The sequence below is a fragment of the Ovis canadensis genome, chromosome 16 (assembly GCF_042477335.2).
Source record: "Ovis canadensis isolate MfBH-ARS-UI-01 breed Bighorn chromosome 16, ARS-UI_OviCan_v2, whole genome shotgun sequence".
NCBI lineage: Eukaryota > Metazoa > Chordata > Mammalia > Artiodactyla > Bovidae > Ovis > Ovis canadensis.
Window position 1 is genome coordinate 52477295 of NC_091260.1, and position 20866 is coordinate 52498160.

A 20866-nucleotide genomic window follows, 5' to 3' on the forward strand; every position below is an offset into this window, starting at 1 on the left:
TTCCTGGGCTCTAAACTTACATTTCCAAGATCGATTTAGGTTAAGAATGCAGTTAGGACTCTGCACTTTCACTGCTGAGAGTCAGGTTAGATCCTTGGTCAGGGGAACTAAAGATCCCACAAGAAAAGTTCAGTTCAGTAGCTCAGTCCTGTCCGACTCTTTGCAACCCCATGAACCCCAGCATGCCAGGCCTCCCTGTCCATCACCATCTGCCTGAGTCTACCCAAACCCATGTCCATTGAGTCAGTGATGCCATCCAACCATCTCATCCTCTGTCATCCCCTACTCCTCCTGCCCTCAATCTTTCCCAGCATCAGGGTCTTTTCTAATGAGTCAGCTCTTCACATCAGGTGGTAAAAAGATTGGAGCATTAGTCCTTCCAATGAACACCCAGGACTGATCTCCTTTAGGATGGACTGGTTGGATCTCTTTGCAGTCCAAGGGACTCTCAAGAGTCTTCTCCAACAACACAGCTCAAAAGCATCAATTCTTTTGGCACTCAGCTTTCTTTATAGTCCAACTCTCACATCCATACATGACTACTGGAAAAACCATAGCCTTGACAAGATGGACCTTTGTCGGCAAAGTAATGTCTCTGCTTTTTAATATGCTGTCTAGGTTGGTCATAACTTTCCTTCCAAGGAGTAAACATCTTTTAATTTCATGGCTGCAATCACCATCTTGCAGTGATTTTGGAGCCCCCAAAAACAAAGTCAGCCACTGTTTCCCCATCTATTTGCCATGAAGTGATGGGACCGGATGCTATGATCTTCGTTTTCTGAATGTTGAGCTTTAAGCCAACTTTTTCACTCTCCTCTTTCACTTTCAGCAAGAGGCTCTTTAGTTCTTCTTCACTTTCTGCCATAAGTGTGGTGTCATCTGCATATCTGAGGTTATTGATATTTCTCCCAGCCATCTTAATTCCAGCTTGTGCTTCCTCCAGCCCAGCGTTTCTCATGATGTACTTTGCATAGAAGTTAAATAAGCAGGGGGACAATATACAGCCTTGACATACTCCTTTTCCCATTTGGAACCAGTCTGTTGTTCCATGTCCAGTTCTAACTGTTGCTTCCTGACCTGCATACAGGTTTCTAAAGAGGCAAGTCAGGTGGTCTGGTATTCCCATTTCTTTCAGAATCTTCCACAGTTTATCATGATCCACACAAAGGCTTTTGCAGTCAATAAAACAGAAATAGATGTCTTTCTGGAACTCTTTTTTGATGACCCAGCGGATGTTGGCAATTTGATCTCTGGTTCCTCTGCGTTTTCTAAAACCAGCTTTAACATCTGGAAGTTCACAATTCATGTACTGCTGAAGCCACAAGAAAAGAGGTGCCACCAAAAAAAAAAAAAAAGAAAATACAGCTAAGGGATAGTATTTAACCAGCAGGTTTTTGTTGATGTAACTGATACACTGTATTATGGGATGAAAGATCCCTACAACTGTTCAAATATATTTCACTGGAACCTGGAATGTTTACCTATCAGTTGTTAGACTGTCAGCCACATATGGTTAGAAAGGTTGGCTCTGTTGCTAACAAATCTCTCTTGTACAGGATGAGGGTACCCAAAGTCTATGAAGTTGCCCCTTTCTTTCCTAACATCCTGCCCTCTGCACAATCAATACAAACCAACTCTTAACTCTCAAGTTTCTAGGCACAACCCTGTCCAACCAACTCACTACTAAAAATTCATATATTAGCCTCTTTTCCAAAGAACAAAAATAATATATGGTCTTGAATTATAAACGATAATAGGGAAGATTGAGAAGTTTGAGTGCAAGAAAAACAGGACATTTCCCTATCTGAATGAACTGAACTGAATGGAATTAGGAAAGGGGAGTAAAGTGAACAAAAAAAAGACTTTTTTCTTTCTCCAATTCCATCTGGTTTTGCTACTTCTCAGTCACTTGCCTCTTTTACCCCTGAGGGAAAGAGGATCCATTTTTGCTTGTAATACTGTATCAAAATTTAAAGACAATTACACTGTATCAATTTCAGCCTAAAGGAAGATCTAAACAGGTTGACTTCTAAATGAACATAGACTTGAGAAATTCTCATTCAAATGAGGTATCCACATAAATGATTACAATAATCTTATTTTCATCCTACATACAATTGCTTAAATAACGGCTTTTTCCCCCAAAGTAAGCATTAGTTGCTCAGTCGTGCCCAACTCTTTGCGACCCCATGGACTGCAGCCCACCAGGCTCCTGTGTCCATGAGATTTTCCAGGCAAGGATACTGCAGTGGGTTGCCATTTCCTTCTCCAACAAATTCATGTAACTACCACACAAAAACAGTATTAGTCACAAAAGAAAAACCAATACCCAGCCAAAACACAGTATTCATATTTTTTACCTATCAAATTGACAAAGATTCTCTCACCATTAGCAAGGTACAAGGAAATGAACACTAACCTCTGGTGAGGTACAATATTTAGAGGAACAAGTTTCTAACTTTTGACCAGGGTTCTTAACTACATATATTGTACAAAATATCTATAGAATGTTTGCTGCAAGCATCTATACCAGAAAAGATAAAACTGAAATACATATCCAACAAGGGACTGCTGAGGTATGGCAGAGTAGAACACTGTGCAATTACTAATGTTGCAGAGCAAGGAGGGGAAAATTAGCAGGAAGTGACAAAACCCCACACGCATGGCCCTACCCTGTCCCCAGCTACTTGCGCCCAGAATCCTATTACTAATCGTTCTTCAGGGTGATAAGCCCAGTGCTCTCTCTGCTTCAAATAAAGTTCTTTCGTAACAGGAAAAATTCACATGTTCTGGTGCCCTGACTGTTCCATTTTTCTTCCTTTTACTGTTAAGTAATTTGCACCCACTGCTTCTAAATTAAATTTGTAATCTACAAAACACTTTCAATACATATATCAACTTACGCAAAATCTAAATATTTTTCTCATATTTTTTCAAGGTAAGTAAACAAGAGAAGTTGGCTCTTTCCATGCCTTGTGACTCAGGGACTCAAACTTCAGTAAGATGCTTTCCCCTGCTAGCACTCTACCCTCACTGTACCATCTGAAACGATGCCCTCAAAGTGCCTAATACTGTTTTACATAAAATAACAATCCAGTAAATCTGCCTGAATTTCAGCTTTAATAAACTGAAAATTTTAATTCAAGACAGTAGGCCTAAACCTTAAGTGTGCTAAGTTTTTAGTAATATGTAAAGCTTGAAAAAGAAAAACAGAAATTAGGTGATGAGTTCTGGTGATATTTTATTTAGAAAAACACAGACCAAACCGGAGCAAAGTCACAAAATCTTAAGCTTTTTCTTTTAAATGTCACACTAATTAGATGTAAGGTCATCGCAAATAACAAAAGTATTTACACACTGAACACAAAATAAATATAAAACAACTGAAATCAAATTAGTTCTCCATTGATTCATTTTGCATTCCCACTGCTCATCTTCTGTTTCATTTTTCTTTGTCTTTTGTAAATCCTTTTCTTTCTGGCTTTCAAATCGACTTTTGGCTCTGGTTTCACCCACTGTATTTCTACTGGCTTTTCCTCAGCCGGAGTAACAAAAACATCTGCAGTGGGATCATGGGGAAGAATAGTCTTTGGTTCTTTCTTTCTCAGCTTCTGCACATCTTTCACTTGCTGTTTCTCTCTGTATTTTGCAGCTGTGATGGATCTTATGACACGCCGATGCTAGAAACAAAAAAAAAATGAAAGGTGCTTTTGAATAAAAATAAACATTTTATACATGGCAAGGACATTCACTTATAAAACCTACTTCCCTTTACCTTGCATCATCAAAAAAAAAAGTAATCTGTAAGACTGGATGCAGCAAAAACCAAATTCAGTTTCACAGTTAACAGAACACTTATTTGACAGAATTACTTTGGCCCAAAAGTTTTAGGACATCAAGGACCAGTGAACAGAAACAGCTTACCATGTTTGGTGACTGGTAGTGAGGATTTTCATACAAAGTTGGTCCTCCAAAACTTCCCTGGAAAATCTTTATAAGATTTAAGACAAAACGGGGTCCTATTTCTACAAGAGCAGCATCTTCTTCAATGATCTTTAATTAAAAAAAGGAAACATTTCATTTTGATTTGAATAAAATACTTCTAAATGGTACACGGGCTATATCCTCATTACAAATGTGCCTAAAAGAACTAACAACCAATAAAGTTAAGGTGGAAGGGAAACTTGGCAAATGCCAAATCATCAATATTTTCTGAAATATATCACTGGTTACAGGTAGCTGCCATAGGAAAATATAAATGTCTTTTCAGTGTGTCTTTAAAATTGAGTCATTTCAATCTGGTCTGTATCTAGCTTCTCACAACACATGTCTTCTTGCAAAACTGGTCAAATATTTAAAACTGCAACCATGAGAACAAAATGTATTCAAGCACCCTATGGGGCACTCTTTCAAAATTTAAATCAATCCTTGAGTTGTTTTTATAAATCTAATTCAAATTAGATTAAAAGGCATATAAAAGGGTATATGGCAAAATTTATTTTTGAATGGCTACTGACTGTGGAATTAAGGAGCAACTTCTGAACCAAAAATATTACTATTTTTTGCTTAAGGTAGGGCTACATTCAGAGGTTAAGAAGGGGATATGTTTAACTCACATCTTTTCTGCTTAACACAAGCAGAAAAAAGCCCAGTTTATTTCACACGCTGTCTGAAATTCTGTCTTGCTGTTTTCATCCACCTCTCCTCCTGAATCAATCACTGTATGACTCATCTGATAGTTCTCATTAAATGTTTTCTACGGGGGCTATGTTTTTCTAAGTCTAAAACCACACCCCAGCCCCAGCAGACTCTAACCTCTTAGGAGAGAAACTTATATTTTACTCAATGTCTAGTGACTTGTGAGAAAATCCATACTCAGCTGATAGCCATGAACTTAGGTTATGAAATAGGGGTTATTTACTACAAGTCTGTAGGGAAAAGAAAGCTATGTAAGAGAAAAAGAGTATCATTTGCCTATTCTATATCATAAACACTATATATCCTAACTTATATAATTAAAAATATAAGCTAACCTGAAAGTTCCGAAACCATATCCTATTATCCAAAATGGTGAATGTAAACACATGGTCCACAAATGGCTGGCTTTTGGGATGATACCGTGGTGTACTGAAGATCTAGTGGAAAAAGGGACACGTTAGTTCTGTACTCTATGACATACCATGTGTGTTTTAGATAAAGTTAAAAGGAAGACACTTATTTATAATATTTTACTAAAAACAGTTTCTAGTAAAGATATTTACCTGAATTAAGAGCTCTTTTAACAAAGCATAATGTGGTAATTCATCAAAAACCTGTAAGAATAAAGTGAACATATTATTTGACAACATTAATTGTGCTTAAAATTGTGTTTTATTAACTAAATTGAATTATACAACTATATCCACTCAAAAAAACACACCCATGCACAGTAAGAAAATTAAACCTCATATACTGAATGAGAAACTTACAGGGTCAAAAGACAAGAGGGGCCGAGAACCTTTTAAACAGTTTCCAGTCATCTTTAGCTCAGCTAGGGTATGAACTAGAAAAATTATAACAACAAAAACAGTTATAACTTTGGCACAATTATCCCAAAAGATTATTTTTAATTTTCTCACAAAAAAATTTAAATTGAGTCAACTTACTATTTTGAACAAGGAATTTAGCAGATGGTCCATGAGGTGAATTTGAAAGCCTAAAAAATATAAAAGAAGCTTTTTCAACTAATTAGAATTTAGAATGTAGTAAAAGCTTACTACCAGCTCAATTTAAAAGATACCACAGAGACTTCCCTGGTGGTCTAGTGGTTAACACCCTGTACTTTCAATGCAAGGGAGCACAGGTTTGATCCCTGGTCTGGGAACTAAGATCCCACATGCCACACGGTGCAGTCAGAAACATAAAATGCACAGTTTAAAAAAAAGAAAAGATACCATAAAGTGCTAACAGTATCCACATATTCCCAAATTTATTTAATACATTCTCTTTCAATATTGATTTCTAACATAATTTCACAGTTTTGACAGAAAAGACTCTATGATTTCAATACCTTTAGACCATGGAATTTTTGCATTTGTTGTACATCCCTAGATATGTTCCAGTGTCTCCTGGTTTATAGTCTCTGGGAACTTGAATACAATTTGTATCCTGCTGTTGTGTGAAAACTGGATAAATCTTAATTATATTGAACTGGTTCACAGTGCTTTTCAGGTCCACTATATTCTTCTACTTTTCTGTCTATTCACTCTATTAATTTTTGAGAGTTCGATATTGAAACTCCAACTAAAAATCATAATTAATCTACTAAAAATAATTGCAATATATTTAGAACTATAACTTTTATTTTCCAAGTCTCCTGTAAATGTGTTATACTTTCATAATTTAAAAAATTAAAAAAAAATACATTCTCTTACCACATATAGAGATCTTGTTTTTTCTTAGCTTCAAAATAGATACATTTATTGCAGTTTTTCATTTCACAAACCTAAATGGAACAAAGTATAGAAAAATGAAGTACATAATAAAACTAAGATCTAAAGCAAAGAATGAATATTCAGATTCCTCCAAGAATACTTCAGCAGGTTAAGAGGTTACAAAGGTCTAAATCAAAGTAGATTTATTTGCAGAAATGTTTAGATTTTCTGCATAAGGTAAACTATGCTCTGCCCACCAGAAACAGCTACTATTTCTGGTCTAGCATTTTAACTGGCCTCCCTTGGGGAACCTCTTCTTCTGACCATATTCCTGTGTACAAACTACCAAGATCAAAAACAACCCCAGGAATACAGCATATTACAACCTCACCAATTGCAGAAACAGTCCTTAAAGAACCAAAAACATCCTTTATAACCATTACTTTGATATTTAACTCTTTTGCTGTTCTATTTTAAGCTCAAGAAATTTATGTTTTTTCTTCCTCATCTGTACTACCATTTCTGTGATTTGGTTCTATAAAATCACTAAGGAGTATACAAAACCTATTTCAAGTTGAAGTAAACGTCAACGTCTTAAAGATTTATAAAGTCACAAGTGAGAAATGCACAAAAGCAATAAGGGAATGAAGTCCTTTATTATTGTAGTATTTATAAATTAATATATACACACTATATATATACACTACCTGAGGCTTAAAGAATTCATCAATTCAATGCTTTTGTTGCTTACTTTCTTGGAATAAATAGAACTACATGCTAAGTTGTGAGCGTTAGTTGCTGCAGTCTAGATCCTGTTTATGTCTCCTATCTTCACTTGAAATTATACTACCTATTAGGGGCCTGACTCCCTCATTAGAATGTAAGTTCCATGATGACAGGGGCATTTCTTTTAACAGTTTCTATAGAATAATCCCACGATAGAACAGGGCTTCAAAATTTTATGCTAAATGAATAACAGAAGCCTTTCTAATAACTAGAAAGAAGTATCTAAAACAATTCTAAGTTTTAAAAAAATTTGCTTTAAAAATTAAAGTTTAGTCTTCAACACTACTTTGAAATTTTAACCTATTACTAGTCCATAATACCTTAAGAGCAAGTATCATATGCACTGCTTTTAATACTAGCAAAATACTTTCCTCAATATGCTTATTGAAAGAAAACAAATTTAAGAATGACCAAGAAATAATACATACTGAAGCACTAAACTGTGTGAAATAGACAATGAGTACTATAAAAAAATTTAGAAGGTACATAATTAAAGTTCATAAAATTTGCATGTCTTATACAAAACAACTTAAGTCACTGGATAACTGACTTTTTAAATGATCAACTTCTCATGTTCTAAAATATTGCTTCTAGATAGTGCTGCTAGAATATTTTACTTTACTTTCTTAAATTACCTCATTAATCACAAATAACTTATCTTTACGATCCATTTTAGTATCTGTAAAAAGAAAAAAAACAATTAAAAAGATTTCAAAGCTACTTCAAATCACTCATACTTTCTAGAAAATAAGTATCTTTATAATTTTCAGTTTAAATGAGATTTACTGATCTTCAAAATGATTAGAGCTGAAGACACATGACCTCTTTAAAAATCTTGTTCTTTTGAAATGCAAAAAGGAGTGACTGAAAATAGTCCTCAGGAAATATAAAGATGTAGGCAGTGTTTCTTTGTGTGCAGGCATACCTCAGAGATTCTGCCTGTTCAGTTCCAGATGACCATAATAAAAAGAATATTGAAAGAAAGCAAGTCATAAATTTTTTTGATTTCCTGCTGCTGCTGCTAAGTTGCTTCAGTCGTGTCCGACTCTGTTACCCCATTGATTCCCCGTCCCTGGGATTCTCCAGGCAAGAACACTGGAGTAGATTGTCATTTCCTTCTCCAATGAATGAAAGTAAAAAATGAAAGTGAAGTCGCTCAGTTGTGTTCAACTCTTCGTGACCCCATAGACTGCAGCCCACCAGGCTCCTCCATCTTCCTAGTGCATATAAATGTCATGCTTATACTATACTGTAGTCTATCACATGTACAAACACATTACATGTAAACAATGTACATGCCTGAATTTAAAAATATTTTAATGCTAAAAAATGCTAACCATCATCTGAGCCTCCAGTGAGCCACAGTAGTAACTTCAAAGATCACTGATCACAGATCACAAAATAACAATGAAAAGGTTTGAAACACTGCAAGAATTACCAAAATGTGACAGAGATACAAAGTGAGCAAATAAATGCCATTGAAAAACTGGAGCCAAGACACTTGCTTGACACAAGGTTACCACAAGTCTGCATATGGAGAGAAAAAAAATTGCAAAAAAGTGAATAAAAGTGTAGAATAATAATAAAATAAAAAGTGAATAAAAAGACCACAATAAAATGAGGTCTACCTAAATTTTATGAATCTCTTTCCAAAACAGGAAAGTTCTCACAAACCAATTTTAGGACACAGGTTTTAGAAACACTCACTTAGGGAAACAATACAAATTAAAATTCTCTTTATGTAACTACAGACCTCAGTTTCAGAAACACTGTTATTTTATTCAGAAACACTGTTATGTTATTACCAAGAATTAAAACCTAAGCACCTCCCAACACAGGCACAAAATACAGCTGCATGAGAACACTGTCATGGTTCCAAATCCCATTACTAAATGTTTTTCATTTGCTGGTAAGACATCCCATTATAAAAGAAAAAGCTTGGCATTTAGGAGTAGACTGAGTCCCAACTTAAAGGTGCTTCAAATCATACTCCTGATAAACATTAAGTTTTTAATAGGAACTGTTTTTTGTTTTGTTTTAAATGCAGAAAATAATACATGGCAGTCTCGATTCATTTAGAAGGACAAACCAGCTCACGGCCTCTGAGAACATTATAATGAAGTCATTCCCGGACTTTCAAAAAATGTTTTAGAGAAGACAATGCTTAATGACTTTTGCAGAGAATTTCTAAAAAATATTAATTGGAAAAATCTTGGCAGATAAACAGATAAAACTTCTGAGAAGTCGTTGTTCTTTACCTGACATGCTGAACGAATAAAGTGTGACTAGAAGTGAAAATATAAACAGGCAAGTTTACAAATACGAAATTTTAACACATATGATATAAAAGCACCTGCTTTAGAATGAGGCATCAACATTCTCAAGTCTTGCATTAAATGTCTTGTTCTGAAATTTATTCCTCTAGAAGAAAAGATGAGAATCCGTTCCTTATTTTTCCACTTTCCCTAAAGGAAAAAAGTGTGAGAATTTTAACACTTCATGGTGAATCTATCTTGTTTAAAAATAAATGCTTCCATGTAGCAACTCAAACAATCCTGACCTCAGCCTTTAATTCAATCTCAGTAGCATTTACTGACCCCAGCTGCTACCCAGAAACCTCCTTGGCTTCCTTTCGTTTTTCTTCAATTTCTCCAGTTCCTCCTCCTGATTATGACAGTTCTCATAATCACTCTCACAGCTTTCACTGTCAACTAACTCTACAGAAAGATAAGGAACTCTTTCTAGCTCAAATAATCCAGTATCTGACTTACCTCAAATTCAACTTTAGGATACCAAATCTTAAAATCTAGCAAACATCCTTACTATTTTTCTGATGATGTCACCATCATTTCAGTCCCCCATGCTTTGAATCTTCCATTTGCCCTTATATCATAAGTACCAGTAAATGCTGTCAATTTCTCTTTCCAACAACTCTTAGTCCTCTCTTAGTGATACTGCCTTCAAGGTTCAGATTCTTATAATCTCATAACAATTGCAGATCTTCAAATGCTAGTCCTCCCTACCAAGAGCTCCTCCAATAGACAAGGTGGACTACCCCCTGCTTGCTCCAATCACATCTTTATCTTCCAGGGTTTTCTAAACAAAGTTCAAAATGACACAGCTTAACACTAGATTCTGAAGTACATTTATATTTCTACCTACACTTTAGCCAATTTGGCTTTTTTTTCCCAAGTCCAGCATTTCATCCACTTCAACGCCTCTGATTAGTTTTTTTCTCTCCCTCTGGACTTATATTGTTCCCTCTCATTTCTAAACATCGAAATTTTGGCCTCACCTTGGGATCCAATTCAAAGGCTGAATCCTTCATGATCCCTTACCTGGTTATTCTAAAGGAATGTTTATCTCCTGCACTTAAATAAAAAATTTCATATTATGACTCAGATGACAGATACCATCACATTTCTTTTTAGTTCCTTAAGGGAAGAGTGAAAATACTAACATTTACAGAAAATCTACAAGAAGTCCAGTTTACTCTTCACAAAAAGTAAACTACATTTTCTTCCTTAGTTTGCAAGTGAGAAGAGTTCAAAATGTCCCCGTTAATTAATATCAGGGTTAGAATGCAAGCTAATCTTTCATTCCTCAAAGCTAACTCCTTTCCCAGTGCTTGCCACATTTACCCATCATTCACTACGCGGTATATACAGATCTATGCTAAGCTGTGGTGGAGGTGGCAGGAGAGGACAGAAGGAAATCACTAAATCAGACCAACTGTCTCCACAGTATTTTATCTAGCTTAAGGAGCTCTCAGATGAATGAAAGATTCAACAACTTGTGTTCACCTTCTTCTGAATAAAAACCACCAACTTACGTATCAGTTCTTAGTTTCCTTCTAAACTCCAACATTTTAGGAGAAAGTGGTCTCGCAATCCCAAAGCACGGAAAACTTAACTTCTTACAGTGCTTGGCATATTAAAACTTTGACGAGTACACCTAAAACTCATAGTATCTACTCTAGTTTTTCGTATCCCTTGAGAGTTACAAATCAAACAAGTTGGGGATGGAATGGGAATGAGGTTCAAGAAAGAATGGTTATATGTGTACTTTTGGCTGATTCACGTTGTTGTACATTACAAAACTGTACAACACAACATTGTAAAGCAATTAAAAGTAAAATTTAAAAAATCACGTCTAAAGCATAGTCCCAAAGGACAGTAGCTTTTTAAAGAACCGCATAACCAACTTCAACATTCAAAATACGGGAATATTCTGGATATCCCATCACTGGAAGGGATATATACTCGAGGGAGACAAGCAAGTTTAAGGAAGAATTCCTTCCTCCGACAACAACAAAAAACGAAGGAAATGAAGACCAAACACTGTAACAGTCCCCGAAAGTCGCTTCTCGGCGAGGCAGGTAACATCTTTGAAATCGGTCAAGTTGCTCAGTCAGCAGCCTGCCAAGAATGCAGCCACGTGCACTAGGGTTAGACGTAAACGCGGCAGCTGGTCCCGCCGGGAGAACCGAGACGAAGCTCCCGTTTAACACCCCCAGCATCTCTGAAACCCCCCGAGCGGGAATCAGGTAGGTACCACAACGAAAGCGCGTGGAGCCGCGGCCGCAAAGCCTCCTTTACCTTGCAAACTGGGCCTGGGATACGATCTTTCTCTTCTTCCGCCGCCTCCTCTGATACTTCGTTAGGCTTAGCCGGCAGCTTGCCATCTTTCGCGTCTCTTTTCAGCTTTTTCGCCTGAACCGCCAGGCCTCCACGCCGTTTCCTCTTGGTCGCTGCCATCTTGCCCCGCGCCTTCGCTCTGGGCCTTCCTTCCGGCTCTGCCGGTCGCTCCGCCTTCCTGTCTCTATGGTCCCGGTCTCCAGCTCCACAGTCCTGCAGCTCTATGGTGCCTCTTTTCCATCTTTATGGTACGGCCCGGTCGGCTCTCTAGGCCTCTTCTATCTCTGTGGTGACGGTGACCGAGGTGGCCGGCATATCTGAATAGAGTGGCGGGAGCCGCTCCACTTCCTCCGCAGTTTTTTAGGCGCTGCATCCGGGCGCTGCGCAAAGGTAGGGTTTCGGCCCTGGGGATCCCAAGACAAGTCTGTAAGCGGGTCGTGGGCTGGTGAGTGGTGGTGGCTGGTTGTCTGGGTCTCTTGGAGGACCTTCCAAGGACTCAAGCCCGCCCCTCTAGCGCATATCCTATTAGAAGTAAGATTGGAGGCGAAGGACAGCTCTTTTCTGACTGAGGAAGCGGAGCCTCTGTTTGGCTTGGCGAAACTAACCCCCAGTGACCGTGTTAGTTGCGTATTTCTGTCCTTCGTAACTTTTCGTGTTACTGTCCCCTTACTAAAGACGACGAAACCCTAGTTTACAGGGTAATTTCCCCCAAAGTTAGAGATAATTAAGTGGCAGAGGTGGGGTTTCAGCCCCTACTTCGAGGCTTCTTCCACTCGGCTCAGCGCAGGTTGAAATCGCGGGCCTCGTCAGCCTGGACAGGGAGTTTTATTGTCCCATCTCATCAGGAGCATCCCTCGGGGCCGAATGCGCCGTGGACCATGCCCCTCCTAACCCAGAGGATCCCAGACGAGAATGATTACTGCTTAGTGGCCAGCCTTGACAACGTCAGGAACCTCTCCACTATCTTGAAGGCTATTCATTTCCGAGAACATGCCACGTGTTTCGCTACTAAAAATGGAATCAAGGTTACAGTGGAAAACGCAAAATGTGTACAAGCAAATGCTTTTATTCAGGTATGGAAGTTGGCACCTTTAATCCAGTGACATATGACATTCTTCACCCAGCTCAATGAATTCCAAGGGTCCTCATTTAAGTTGGAGCACAAAATATCATTATTTGAATTCTTTTTCTCTCCTGATAACAAATCCTTTTCCTATCCTGTTTTACAGAGATAATGGTTAATAATGTCTAAAATGTATTAAACTGTAGGTGGGCACTTTTTCTGAGTGTTTTGTATGTTTATGTGTTTAAATACTTTAATCCTCACAACAACAGTGGTTTAGATGTAGTTTCTTTAGTTCTTGGTAACATATGTTTACTATGAGCAAGGGTACTGAAGTTCCTATAACTACAGATCATCAGCACTTTTTCTCACATAACTCGAAAACTGAAACGATTTGTGTTTGAACTGTCAGTTGGTGTCTGTACTAGAATGAGTGCTTTTGTGTAGAAAATGACAATGTCCATCATGAGTGCCAAAACTGTCCTGATGGCAGCTAAACTTTGAAGTGGTCTTTGAATACTTTTAATAAATGTATTTTGATAAATTTTAAAAAAAAGTCACAACAGTCCTATGAGGTGGTTCTATTATTATTCCCATTTTACATTTGTGGAAACTGAGACACTATGTAAGTGACTTGTCAGCAGTCCTATAGCTGGCGAGTGGCTTAGTTGGGATGAGAACCCACAACATTTGTTTCTGTAGTATATGCTCTTTTTGCACTACTTCCCTATTATTATTTTTTCCTCTTCTTGGTTATAATCTGTTTGTTCTTACAAAGTAATAGTTGTATGGTTCAGATAGGATTTCACATTTAATTTAGCATTTTTTTGGAACACCTAAGGGCACAGTATGACCTCAGGTATAGAGGGATTAATCAGACATGGTTCCTGTCCTCAAAAGAAATTGAGAGTCAGTTATTACTCATGCATTGTCTAATTTGTTTGGCTCTTTTCCACACGACCTTAGCCCAACTGATAGGTACAAAAAGGAGACAAGGGTGAGTCATGTAGGAGATAGCTTAGCTCCAAGGAGCTAGATGAAGGACCTTTTCATAAAGTTTTGCATCAGACTGAAATCAGTTATACCTTCAACTACTGAGTAGTAGTATTCTAGTGGATCTCAGTTGAAAAAGTTTAAGATGTGTTTGATAATCAGAAATTATTTTCATGGGTTTAGCACAATATTGTTATTTTAAAAACATAAAGTGAGCTCTAGAATTGTATATGTGCATTTTCATTCTTTAACATACATTTTCACATTTACTTTTTTTTTATAGGCTGGAATATTTCAAGAGTTTAGAGTTCAAGAAGAGTCTGTTACTTTTCGAATTAATTTAACTGTCCTTTTAGACTGTTTGTCTATTTTTGGATCAAGTCCTGTGCCAGGTGAACTATTTTATTGTCATTATAATAACATAAAAGCATTTCTGGATGGTCAGAAAAATACAGGAAAATTATTAGAATATAAGTAATATAAACATTTGTTTAAAAAATTAATTGCCAATTTGTTTTTCATTTGCCACAATCATGTATTCTGATTTTTCATAATATTAGTAGATGCTAATGGTTCTTATATTTACATTCACCTTTTAATTTATAAAGCTTTTAGGATTTTAAATTTGAACTAATCAAAAGAATACTTTGAACATGTCTTAAATATGTTTAACATTGAGAAATATATTTTAATTGCTTCTTTTCCCTAATTTGTCAAGAATTATAGTTAGTGGCAGAGAAAATAGATACCAGTTGTCCTGACTCCCAGTTCACTGTGTTTGACATTTGCTCCTTTTTCTTTAAGCCCTATTTATAAATTAAGTTTATTTTCCTAAATGCTTTTCTTTAAAATAGTCATATACTTTTAGAAATAGTTAAAACTACAGGGAAACCCCAGAAGGATGATTTTTACTTCATAGGAAAGGATCAGTTATGGTCCTCTAGAAAATATGTTTTAATTTTGTACTGACAATTCCATTATTATTGGAATTGGTTAAAATTATAATTTTCTAATGCAGTGATCCCCAACTGGTTTTCCATAAAAGCACCTGCCTTCTTCCATTCCTCAGTGTGGTTCTCCACCCAGTAAGAAAGAGGAGTCGAGTGTCCTGTCATATTCCTTCTCCTCTTTATTGTTTTGCAGAGCTAAAACCCTAACCTCTATTAATCACCCTTTTTCTCCCAATTAGACCTTAAGACAGAGAAGGCAATGGCACTCCACTCCAGTACTCTTGCCTGGAAAATCCCATGGGCAGAGGAGCCTGGAAGGCTGCAGTAAATGGGGTCGCTGAGGGTCAGACACGACTGAGCGACTTCACTTTCACTTTTCACTTTCATGCATTGGAGAAGGAAATGGCAACCCACTCCAGTGTTCTTGCCTGGAGGATCCCAGGGACGGCGGAGCCTGGTGTGCTGCTGTCTGTGGGGTCACACAGAGTCGGACACGACTGAAGTGACTTAGCAGCAGACCTTAAGATGTGGTAAAATATAAAGACTATCTCCCAGTAGAAAACGTTGAGAGGGTCCTTATCACAGGGAATACATTGATGTTATCATGAGACAATATGAAAGCAATTCATTGTTAACACAGATTGAACCCTCAAGAATAGCATAGTCTATCCTATAACAGTTATTATTAATACATGCAATATAGACTGTATAGATTCTCCATCCTAAAGTTGTATATTTATATATAATCACCTAGCTATCTCTGAAGTGTTTTTTGTTTTTTTTTTTGCAACCTGGAAAACGATTTCAAAGAGTATTTTATTCCCAGTTTTTTTGCAGCTATTTTTGGAATTGTCTACACACAACTATCATCAGGGAAGATGTGATCCTTTCTCATAAGGATATACATATATATATGCTAGAAATGGACACGGTATAATATTCTTGAGTTTTAGGCATGATTTGAGGAGAAGCTGAGCCCAGAGCTCTAAAACTAAGCCCAGAGTGTGATTTGTTTGCTTTGCAGGGACTTTTACTGCACTTCGGATGTGTTACCAAGGCTATGGTTACCCTCTGATGCTGTTTCTAGAAGAAGGAGGTGTGGTGACAGTGTGCAAAATCAATACTCAGGAGCCTGAAGAGACTCTGGATTTTGATTTCTGCAGCACCAATGTCATTAATAAAATTATTCTGCAGTCAGAGGGGCTCCGTGAAGCATTCTCCGAGTTGGATATGACGAGTGAGGTCCTGCAGATCACCATGTCTCCAGATAAACCTTATTTCAGGTACTTGAAAGCCCTGCAGTCCTAGTTAATGTAGTTTACTCCATCTACCTGCTTACACATTTGCTTAGGATGCAAAGTTTTTGTTACCCGGGATACAAGAATTTTCAGAACTTCAGAGAGCTTCTACTCTTACTTCATACTTTTATGTGTCAGGACACTAGAAGACCCAGGAAGACTCACTCACTATTGAAAGCTTCATAGGTAGTGCTGGTTTCTAGAAGAGTAGCCCCATCTCTGAGTTCATAAACTAGTCATTTCAGTGCTGTATTACCATCATAGATCAGTTGCATTGTGAGGAAAATTGGGCTTAAACTTTTGCAAAAGGTGTTTACAGCATGTGGTATCTCTTTTTTCCAAGTTAGTACAGGATGCTGGAGGAAATAGGTGTTTTCTATACAGGGTTCATTCACTAAGTGTCATTCACCTAGAGTGTGCATATTTACATTAAGCATTACAGGAAGGAAAAGCTTAAAATCAAGGTGATGAGGATATACATGAAACACCTTAAAGAGAAGAAAATTTCATACCATTAAGATTAGGGAACCAGCACAGGAGTACTTAGGGAGGCATGGTCAAGGTGAGCTTCCTAAGAGGACAATTTTCAGCGGGAATATAGTATCAAAAACTGTGAAGGTGCTTCTCATATTTTACCTAACAAATGAAATGGCAAAACTCTTCAGGATTAAAATCAGAGAATTTATTTATTTCTACTCTTTTGAAATACTTCAGAATATTAGAGTAAAGGAGTTAAATACATATGGTATAAGAAGTGTAATTATTCTTTTTGTATCTACTTTAGAAGAACTGCAGGCTTTTCTTATTGGTTGCTGCTACTGCTAAGTTAATTCAGTCGTGTCTGATTCTTTGCGACCCCATAGATGGCAGCCCACCAGGCTCCCTCCATCCCTGGGATTCTCCAGGAAAGAACACTGGAGTGGGTTGCCATTTCCTTCTCCATTTCCTCCTCCTTATTGGTTAGGTAGTTAAAAAATTTGCTCAAGGTTGGCTAAAATGCTAATCAAAATGGAAATGAGTATAACCCTACTTAAGCAGTGATGTGAATTAAAGATTCCAGGCACTTTTAACAGAATATTCCAGAGGCTCCCCATCTAAATGATCTCTCTCAGCATGGGTGACTAGATGAATCATGGTATTTTTCATCTCCCATACAGGAAATGATTTGGTGGTGGGGAACTGGAAGTTGAAATATTTTTTTCTGGATATGTTATACCTGAGCCTGTGACACTAAGGAGTAGTTGGATAGATAGGTGTAGAGTTCAGGAGATCAGTCTAGACTAAAAACATAGATTTGGGAACCATCAGTATGGCTGGGCATGAACAGCATGGCTCAGAGAAAGAGGTGATGTTAGAAGAGAGAAAAGATGGATTCTGGGGAAAGCCAGCAAACACCTAGGTCTTTATCACTGTGCTCATATAGCACTCACCTACAGTGCTCATGTATGTTAATTCCAGGTGGCTCAGATGGTAAAGAATCTGTCTGCAGTGCAGGATACCCAGGTTCGATCCCTTGGTCAGGAAGATCCTCTGGAGAAGGGCATGGCATCCCACTCCAGTATTCTTGCTGGAGAATCCCATGGACAGAGGAACCTGGTGAGCTTCAGTCCATGGAGTCACAAAGAGTCTAACAGGACTTGAACCACTAACACTTTCACTTTCCAAAACAAATGATCAGTAAGTTAAGTAAACATAAACATTCACAAATTGTCTGCAAACTACTGATATTCCCAAGCAAAGAAAACCATAAAACAGCCTGAAAAGCATCTGAGACACACAAAAGCCCTAATTGCTTGGTGTGGCAGTAGACGTAGCTGGCAGGGCCCTGGGCTTGCCGTTGACATAGATCAGGGTTTTCTGTCACTCCTCCACTCTCCTGTTACATGGTTCTGATTTGAGGAAGAGGGAGGGACAATGTCAAAGTAATATTAAGGGGATGAAATGGAGGCAGAGCCCCCTAGATTCCTTCTGTGACTGGCTTTTTGCAAAGTCATTTATTAGTTGCTAGCTCTGTACTGCAGCATCCCACAGGAATCTTTATTATGTCATTGTTACAGAGCCTTGTCTACAGCTGTCTACTTACCGGTTCCGCTCACCAGAATGAGGTTCTTAAGGAAGTGTTTGCTTATTTGGATACTAATGTGGCTTATTGTTGAACCAATGAATAAATGAATTGCTCATTTTCTACTATAGGTTATCTACTTTTGGGAATGCAGGAAGCTCCCACCTTGACTATCCCAAAGATTCTGATTTGATGGAATCATTTCACTGCAATCAGACCCAGGTCAACAGGTCAGTAGGTTGCCATTTTGGTGATGAAGGCGAGGTTAAATACTATATTTCTATTAAATAAAATTTTTTAAGATTTTCAATGTATAGATAAAAGTATAGCAAAAAATAAATAGTAGGTTGCTGGGTTTACTTGGGAATTTGGCATTGTGATAGTGAATTAAATTTTCAAAATGAAGAAAATATTAGCAAATTGGACGGCCATTTGATTCTGTTCTTATATTTGCTGTTTGGTAGTTCTTGGCTAACTTTTGTCCTTTATGCTTTAAATGTGTCCAAATAACAGCTTTTTGTTTACTTTTCTGCAGATACAAGATTTCCTTACTGAAACCCTCTACAAAGGCATTAGTCCTGTCTTGTAAGGTATCTATTCGAACAGATAACCGAGGATTTCTTTCATTACAGTATATGATTAGAAATGAAGATGGACAAATATGCTTTGTGGAATATTACTGCTGTCCCGATGAAGAAGTTCCTGACTCTTAGTCTTCAGTATGGTGGTTCACGCATTATTTATGTACACATGCGTAGTAGGTCATGTTCTCATGCTGAGTGCAATCCCTCCGTGACTTCCTGTTAAGATTTTCGAAGGGGAAGAAGCAGGGAGGAGGAGCAGCACAGTCCCTTTCCCGATAGTTGCTGAAGGTTTTGTCAGTGATGTTGTCGTAGATTATCCAGTACTGGACTAGTCTGTGGTTCTGTCTTTTGAACTCACGGAAATTGTTATAAGTCAAGGTGCGTAAGTTTTATGTGTTATTCTACTTAAGTAGGACATTCCAAGAGTATAAAAATTTGAAGTTTGGTGAAGCCATATCAGAAATGTTGTTTTATTTATTTACTATGAGAAAAAGCAATAGCATATGGACATCACTTCCCAGTTGGAATTCTGGAGACTCTGTCATAAAGCAGTGGTTCTCAGAGTGTCATGCCTAGACCCCCTGGAAACTTGTCAGGAACTCTGGGGGCGGGGCGAGCAATCGTAGTTTAAACAGCTTCCCCCATCTTCTCCCCCGCCACCCCCAACATTCTGATTCTTGCTAAAGTTTGAGAACCACTGTTTTAAAGGATATTTTTTTTAAATAGCATTTTAATTGTATTGAAGTGACTGCTGTTACAGGTGATGCCTTTGCAAGTGTTCTGAAGTTTAGGTGTCACCAAACATGTCTAAACAATTATATGATTTATTTACATTTTGAAGGCATCTATGAACATGATATAAAACAGTCTTCAGAATTACAGATTTTCATCTTGTTCTGAAAACCATTCATTGTAGTAAGTACTTATGAGATACGTTCTATTTGCCTATAAGAATTCCTCAACCAGGGCTTCCCACGTGGCTCAGTGGTAAAGAATCCACCTGCCAATGCAGGAGACACAGGTTCCATCCCTGATCCTGGAAGATCCCACACTCTGTGGAACAGCTATGCCCATGTACCACAGCTGCTGAGCCCGTACTCTAGAGCTTGGCAGCTGCAGCTGCTGAGCTCATGTGCCCTAGAGCCCGTGCTCTGCAACTAGAGAAGAGCTTGCACGCGACGAAGACCTACTGTAACCAGAAACAAAATTTTTTTTTTGGAAATAAGTTTCTCAACCAAACCAAGGCATATCTCAGTGGGTGGGCACATAGGCACTGCTCCTAGGTACCTGTATGACTCGTGCAGTGCTGGGTATCTAGCCCAGGGTGAATGCCCGATAACTAGTTAAGTCTCTCAAGGCAATCTCGGGATGCCCAGCTGGTATAAAAGTCATTGGAGTTTGTAAAGTTACAGTATGTGTTCAAGAAGGAAATGATCGAATCTGCCAAATGTCCAGATTTTTTTTTTTTGTCTCAATAAGCGTTAAGAACAAAACACATCTAAAACATAATTATGAAAATACTTAATCAGTAAACATTTCAAGGATTACAACTTTCCTTTCAATTTAAAATTGGACAGTTACTTGGTTTTTTTCCATTGGCATGTCTAGTATCTAAAATAGTGCCAGGATAGAGTAAATATTCATCAGATAAAAGGACCTCCACTTTCAGATTGTTAGTCACTATGAAAGTTGAACCTATGATTAAATAAGACTGACATTTTTGCACATTTAAGACTATTTCAGCTGAACATATATTGAGTTACTTAGAATTCAGGAGCTAATAAGTTTAATTCTTTCTCAGTCACTGTAACATCAAGATATGTTTTAATAAAGAATTTTCTAGTTATGTGTGTTCTGTTTGACTCCCTAATTTGCTAGCCTAACTTTGTTCAAGTTCCTATGAGAGACCACTGGGGGGAGCACTTCCTTGGGCAACGCAGATGCTTTGGTGACTATAATTTGAGTTCACGTGTCACAAAAGACTAAGATTTAGCTTTGCCTTTCTGAAGTTTACCTCATAGTCTTTCTAATAAAATTGTACTTAGAGTAGCTATTTTTTTCTATTTTTAGTTAGTTTATT

At 37.6% G+C, this 20866-nt stretch overlaps 2 protein-coding genes across 2 annotated transcripts; one reads left to right on the top strand and one right to left on the bottom strand.

Moving 5' to 3' along the window:
* Window positions 1-3224: 3224 nt before the first annotated feature.
* BRIX1 (biogenesis of ribosomes BRX1) lies at window positions 3225-12369 on the bottom strand. The gene is made up of 10 exons (XM_069555858.1): window positions 11798-12369; window positions 9553-9664; window positions 7835-7878; window positions 6414-6484; window positions 5646-5695; window positions 5469-5542; window positions 5262-5312; window positions 5034-5135; window positions 3925-4053; window positions 3225-3680 (listed from the first exon to the last, which is right to left on the bottom strand). Exons 1-10 carry the CDS (start codon window positions 11954-11956, stop codon window positions 3411-3413), a joined length of 1062 nt encoding a protein of 353 aa, XP_069411959.1. The 5' UTR covers window positions 11957-12369; the 3' UTR covers window positions 3225-3410.
* On the top strand, window positions 11991-20632 carry RAD1 (RAD1 checkpoint DNA exonuclease). Its single transcript, XM_069555859.1, has 6 exons — window positions 11991-12226; window positions 12682-12909; window positions 14176-14284; window positions 15867-16125; window positions 18334-18432; window positions 18738-20632. The coding sequence occupies exons 2-6, from the start codon at window positions 12715-12717 to the stop codon at window positions 18913-18915; spliced, it is 840 nt and encodes a 279-aa protein (XP_069411960.1). The 5' UTR covers window positions 11991-12226; window positions 12682-12714; the 3' UTR covers window positions 18916-20632.
* Window positions 20633-20866: the final 234 nt, after the last annotated feature.